At 32.8% G+C, this 7,500-nt stretch overlaps 1 protein-coding gene across 49 annotated transcripts in view; it reads right to left on the reverse strand.

Moving 5' to 3' along the window:
• Positions 1 to 4,906: 4,906 nt before the first annotated feature.
• LOC106879088 (voltage-dependent calcium channel type A subunit alpha-1) overlaps positions 4,907 to 7,500 on the reverse strand; it is a 676,127-nt gene continuing 673,533 nt past the window's right edge. For all 49 annotated transcript variants that reach the window (XM_089338755.1, XM_089338752.1, XM_089338751.1 and 46 more), the window contains one exon: positions 4,907 to 6,100. In XM_089338755.1, coding sequence (XP_089194881.1) covers positions 5,229 to 6,100 — 872 coding nt within the window. In that variant the 3' untranslated portion in view covers positions 4,907 to 5,228. The remainder of the gene's footprint in view (positions 6,101 to 7,500) is intronic.

Consider the following 7,500-nt stretch of genomic DNA (forward strand, 5'->3'; position numbering starts at 1 on the left):
ACATACATATATATATATATATATATATATATATATATATATATATATATATATATATATATAGAGAGAGAGAGAGAGAGAGAGAGAGAGAGAGAGAGAGAGAGACACATACATATATAAAAATATATGCATGTATATATATATGCACATATATACATGTATATATATATATAGAGAGAGAGAGAGAGAAAGACACATACATATATAAAAATATATGCATGTATATATATATGCATATATATATATATATATATATATATATATATATATATATTGCTGATATAAATCAGCAAAGGATATAAAATGTGTGAGAAAAAGTGCAAAAGTCTGCTTTTCAAATAAAGTTACCAGCTGCTATTTATTCTGCACCAAGTTCTAGCCACTCCCTTGTTACTTACACCAGCAGAAATACAGTGAACCAGTGATTGATCCATTGGAGATCTGTAATCAATGATATGTGTATTCATAAATTGCAGTATGAAATAAATAAAAAGAACTAATTATTTCTAAAATGAAATCAAAAGTAAAGATGGGGGGGGGGAGGGAGAGAGCATAAGGTCTGTTGAGGTGAAAACATTTACTCAAGTGGCAGGATTGTGGATGAAAAATTAAATGAAATTTTAAAAAAAACCTCTATTTAAATAATAAATGTATTTTCACATTGATTCAGTCTCTCTTATTCAATTACTAAACAGTTTCTACAGGATACACTAATTATTGCTTACTCAGATAATAAAAATGGTAAGTATCTATAACTATCTTGTAGTAGTAGTAGTAGCAGTAGTAAGAAGAACAACAACTACAATTTGTAATAACTAACTTTTAACTGGAATTTGAATATATATGTGTCTGTGTGTGCAAGTATTATTGTCACTAGTATGTATGAAGGTGTATACATGTATATGTACACATATACACATCCTTGTCTGTATATGTATACATGTATACACACACATGCACACACAGAAAATTATCCTTGTGTCAGTACTACCTACTAAAGTAGTTAAAACTTGATAAATGTAGGTTTACAGATTATTTCATTCATTTTGGATAAGCTAGAATAGCTATCAGATACCTGGAATATTATTTCAATCTGTAGAGTATTCACTGCTCTGGAATGACAGTCACCTAAATGACATTCCAGAACAGTTCATTCAGTAGAAAGCTGACAAAGTTTGTGCGATAAAGGGTCCTGATTCACAGTTTGCTTATTTCAAAAATCCCAGCTATCCCTTGATGCTAATCCAGGGTTAGGATTACTAAATGAACAAAGTTTATTTTGCAAGATGAGTCTCTGAAAGATTAACAAAGAAATACTAAATAAAATGGCAAGAAACTGCCATATTATCTTCTGGCAGGATAAGAGAAGGCTGTGTTAAGCCAATTATTGGCTTAAATGGTAATCCCTCTACAGAGAAACAATATACTTGTTTGTTTGTTTTTTTATTTTTATTTTAATTATCCAATCTTGAAATAATCTGCTGAGAAAAAAACTTAATACAGCTGTTATCAAAAATTAATATTCTTAATTTTTTGTATTATTTTACCTTAATATAGAACAATGCTGAGGTGTACAGACATTATTGTCTAGTCTAAAAATAATTATGTTGTCAGGGACAATTGATAACTGATTGCTTGTTATTAAAAGTTAGATTTAAAAGATAAATAAATATGCTACATATATTTTATCCAGAGACTAGGTACCCTGCCACCACACAATTATTAGAAGTAACTAATCTATATTAAATAGGAGAAATATGTAATTAATCTATCAATTATATTAAATGTTTAAAAAGATCCTTGAAGTGAGTGCCATAAAGTTATGTAATATTTGCAATGATAATTTTGATGATTCTTTATGGAAAACAAAATCTTTTGATGCAGATAAAATTCTACCTCGTTTCGTTCTGACAGCCTTGCTATTTCAGTGAAGCAAGAAGTCTGTTAGAACATACAATGGCAAAAATACTAGCAAGGAATGTTTGAAAGATTAATATTTTCTTTTATTTATTATTATTTTTTTTTTTGTTAACGTACCTCTCTGCATGTTTTTAGTTTTAGGTACCCGTGTCCTGTTTATAAAATAAACTATCAGCATGAATGATCAATAATGTGTTTTGTTTTTAATGTAGTTTAAAAGTTACGTGACCAATTAGAAATGTACATTTGTATTGGAAGAAATACAAAAAAGCTGTCAAATAATAAAAAAAAAGAAACTAAGAAAAGGCAACTGCCATTATCGCAAGACTGAGGCACAGGAATAATAGTAAAACCTCTTTGAGTAATGGACACATTCACCAACTTTCTTGACAAAATAACGAAACATGGAACAGGAGATTATTTAGCACTGAAGAAGAAAAAAAAAATTAGAAAACAGTTTGCACAAAATGAATGGTGTGTATGTGTATATGTATGTGTGTGTGTGTGTATTTGTGATATGTAAATGGTTGTTGTAAATGTATTTCCGCCAAGTTTGACACCGTTTACCTCGTGCTAAGACTTGTGCTATTTATAACACACAATTTACCTTTCCAAACGATGATCATTACAGAAACATAACAACAACAACAACAACAACTTCTTAAAAAAACAAAAAAAAATAGACAAGAATTAATAGGGAGTGGGTAGCGCATGTATTTAAGAAATGGTGGAACCCAGAAAATAAACAAAAAGAAAAAGAAAAATGATAATATTGTAAGTCAGGGATTGAAATAAAAAAGGATATTTTTTTTAGTGTTTTTCAAGGTGAGAACTAAGATGGGTTTTAGTTTGAAGGAAAGGTGCATTGTTGATTTTTATTTGTTTTTTCAATAACATTTAATTTGAAAATGAGAGAAGAATGGCAACAAACTTTCAAACTTAGAATATATAGAATGTTAGGTACCAATTAATTAAAAAAACAAACTATAATTAATTAGTTTGTTTATCATCTTTAATAATAATTTCTTCTGCTTAGGCACAAGGCCCACAAGGGAAAATGGTAGAGATTATTGACCTATTACTAGTATTCACTTAAACAGTCACAAAGATCAATCCCACCAGGATGTGAATACTAACACAAGGTATTACCCTAGATCAATAAACTATCTCAATCTGCATTTCATCATCTACAACAATTCATTTAAAATAATGAGAATAACAATAATGATCATCATCATCAGCATCGTGATGATGATGGTCATAACAGTAAATAATAATTTCTTTTGATGAGGCACTATGCCAATGTTTGTAAGGAGGAGGAGGAGGAGAGGGAGAGCGGGAGTATACAGTCAATTGCACCAATATTTTACTGGTACCTATTTTATTGACCCTGGAGGGATAAAAGACAAATTCAAACTTGGTTTGATTTGAAACCGAATAGCAGCACACACTGAACTCGACGCAGTAGAGCATTATACGAATTCCACTGTCATAATTCTTACGATAACAATGACGATGATGATGAAGATTTAGATGAAAATGATTATTTTGATGAAGATGATGGTAATGGTAATTAATTATGTGTGAAAACTCAGATTTTTTTGTGAAGAGGTATTGAAAAATAGATTTCTAAATAATAATAATAATAATAATATTAATCCAGAAAGTCATCAATACAACTTAAGAACAGGAAGCATAATTAAACTGGGTACAATACCAACACTGCGTAGCAACAGAATAACAACAGCAACAACAACAATGATAATGCTGTTGGCAATAATAATAATAATAATAATAATATTGACTTTCGCAATTCAAATAACAAATTTTGTAAATGAAGAAGGGCAATTGGGTCCCGTAACCTTGGTCCGCAGAGTTATTTAGACATGTGAAACACAGGAGCTGAGAGATTCTCGTAAAGCAACACCGACCCTTTACTAACTGAGCCATCACCACTGCCTTTAATAATAATAATAATTATAGATTCCCCAACAATGGTGTTAATAAAGTAACATTAACAATTAACAATAACAGTGATTAGATAATATTTAATATCAATATAAATTAAACAATAAGTTAATGATTTTTGCAAGGAAAAAAAACAACAAAACATTATTGGCAGGTGAGGTAGTGAAAGTAATTCTGGCTGCAAGATTTCATGACCTAATTACCTTTAATTAATTTCTTAATCAGTTTGCATTTCTGTTTAACTGAAGAAAACAAAGAAATACAAAATCTTATGAATTGAATTCACTGAAACATTACAAACTTTAATTTACCTAAAATTAAAATATTTAGAATTAGAAAGTATTTTTTTCCAATCATCATCATCATTATTATTATTATTATTATTATTATGTTAGTAGATGTTGCATGTTACGCCTGCTTAGCAGAATATAGACCCATATATGGTGGTGGCTACCAACATGATCATCATCATCATCATCATCATCATTATTGCTGATTTGGTTTTAATATCCTGTTATTTATTTTTATGAATATTTTAATCCTGTGTAGATTTCGAATAAACATTTGGGGGCAGGGTGGGGATAATACATGATGGGCATGGCTAGCTGGCAGTTGTTAACATGAGGTGGGAAGTTGGTTTCGTTTATTCTTTATTTTATTTTATTATTTTTTTTTAAGCAGAGATAGCAGAACACAACTGGATTTAATTGACAACTAAGCTTGAAATTTAGAGTTGGGAGGACATATTTAGTCAAAAATGGCAGATGGAAGAAGAAAAAAAAGTTTAAAAAAAAACAAAACAATTTTGTTGTTGTTGTTATTGTTAAAGAGCGATCATTTTTGGACATGAACTTATTGATGACGTATCAATTTAACCATTTTTAAGGATCATGTAAAAACATTTTTATCTTTTTAGGACACATTAAATGTGTCACAACATTCTTCCCCATAACAAGTTACATTATCACCTGTCTCCTTTGGAGACAACCAGCTCTTTAATGCAATTTTGAATTAAAGCTTTTCTTTTTTTTTTTTCTGGTTTCATTCACAGGTCTAGCACGTGCAAATTTTATCAATGATTGACACTGTGGCCAACAATTTAGATACCCAGGTACTACCAGCTAGAATCCAACATAGGGACACACTTTCAACAAGAATTAGATTTCTAAACTCATAACACTTGGCAAATAACTGTCCAGTAATTTCTGGTCACTGCCAATGACAAGTTACAAATCCAATAATAACAGTTCTGAAATCCAGTGTCTGTGGTCGTGTGAAACCACAGGTGAACTGTGCAGCAGAATACAAAAATACAATAAATTCCTAAACATCTGGTTACCTTAACACCAGTCATCGTCTTCATCTGAATCATGACGGACAGGACCACCTGTACCATCTCCACACATGTCCAAATTTTCTGGTTTACGTTTCTTTGGTTTGAATCCATTTGGTAAAGTTTCAGTACGTCGATCTGACATGTGAACACTTAGAGATGGATCTTCAAAATAGCGTCCTCTGTTATTTATGCGTGGATCAAACGTTCTACTTCTGTGTGAAACATAAGGGTCTACTGCTCTACTAAAATCCCTGTTGCTAGTCCTTTGAGTAGCAGGTAAAGTTCTACTTCTTTCAGGACTTAATTTACTTAAACTATTCCTTTCTGTTGGACTATAGGGCTCTGGTCGACCAAGTCGTCCTAAAGGAGGGGCCTGTCCAACTGTAGGTCCTATTCTTGGAATGTGAGTAGGTGATGCATTTAGTCTAGGGAAGTTTATGCTACCAGGGCTCTTTGATGGCTGTGGGACAGTTGGTGATGGCATGACCCGGGGCATATTGTCACGGGGTCGAGTTTGAGCAAGGTTTAAAGTTGAAGGCTTGCTGGGAACTGCTGGTAGTTTACGAGTAGCTTTTCTTGGCTGTGTCACTGTGGGACCAGGGCTTGGACTTCTTGATCGGTCCGTTAAGTTTGCAGATCCATAATATTCATGTTGATGTAGCATGGGTGTTGGAGTGAGATTTGGGGAAGGGCTTCTAGAACGGTTTTCTAAGGATGTAGATCTGTAGAATGTTGGCTCTTTTCTCCGAGCTGTTGGACTTGGAAGAGGTGAACCAAGTATCTGCCCCTGCTGCTGTAGTGGGGGTCTGTGACGACCACGACTTCTTCCACGCATTTGAGGAGAAGTAGGAACACTAAGGCTGTCATCGTGTTTTCCTTAGGAAGACAAAAAAGAAAAAAAATTTATATTAACATTAAACAATGTAAAACAAGACTATCATACATTAACTGCATCTTAAAATATATGCAAAATACCACAGTGATATACACAAATACATTAACCCAATGTATATAGCTGAAACTTCACAAATCATAACGCAAGTTGCTCATCAGATATTTCAGCTCACAATAAAAGAAAATATACAAACTCTATCTTCAGTACTTTTCAACCATGCGCGCTTGTGTGTGATATATATATATATCAGGTCATCCCATAAGTTCTGTCCGAATTTTGAATAAAGAAAACAAGTGATCAAATGTTATATTTAATTGAAATTTCATCCTCAATGTACTTTCCCTGATTATCTATGACTTCCTCCCATCTATTTACAAGCTTTCAAAGTGAACAACTCTGAAATATCAGTTTCGACTTCCTCCTGCGAAAGTTATGTCCCTCAAATGATTCATTAAACTACGAAACAAATGGTAGTTTGGAGGATCAAGGTCGGGAGAATAAGGTGGATGAGGAATTTTTTTCCAACCAAACTCTTCGATCTTCTGTGATGTGATCTTTGCAGTGTGGGGTCGTGCATTGTCATGATAAAACATAACTCCTTTTTGATTCACTAAAGCGGGTCTTTTTTTCTTCAAAGCTTGGTTCAAACACTCTAATTGCTGACAGTAGACTTAAGCATTGATTGTTGCATTAGGTGGTAACAATTCAAAGTGAATTACTCCTTTGCAATCCCACCAGATAGAGAGAAGTACCTTTTCCCCATGAAGTTCCCTTCTTGGTTGTGGTTGAGCTTTTTCCCTTATACCAAGCCACTGTTTACGGCATTTAACATTTTGATAGAAGATCCATTTTTCGTCACCAGTCACAAGTCTATCCCAAAAGGGTAAAATGAGTTCGCGAGAATGGAGAGAAGAGCAGATGTCAACTCTGGATTTGCAGTTGCTTTTGGACAATTCCTGAGACACCCATTTTCCAAGTTTAGGAACCTTTCCAAGTTGTTGAAGATGATGATGAACAGCTGTATGGTTTGAACTAAGCTTTATTGCCAATTCTTCAACTGATAATGCAGGATTTTCTTCAAGTAATGCCTCAAGGAGCTTATCATCAAACTCAACTGGACGTCCTATTTGATCTTCATCTTCAAGGCTGAAATCTCCACTTCTGAATTTCGCAAACCATCTTCTGCAAGTTCTTTCATTCAAGCATTCTTTCCCATAAACTGAGTGCATGTTTTGAGTCGCTTCGGCTGCAGAGTTTCTCTTTTTGTACTCATAAAGCATTATGTGCCTCAAATGCTCTTTGGATACTTCCATGTTAGAAAGGGTCTTAATCAAAGAAATTTTAATTCTGTTATTCTGTAAAATAATATTTAATTAGTTTA

Source organism: Octopus bimaculoides, chromosome 21 (assembly GCF_046866305.1).
Source record: "Octopus bimaculoides isolate indiv1 chromosome 21, ASM4686630v1, whole genome shotgun sequence".
Lineage (NCBI taxonomy): Eukaryota > Metazoa > Mollusca > Cephalopoda > Octopoda > Octopodidae > Octopus > Octopus bimaculoides.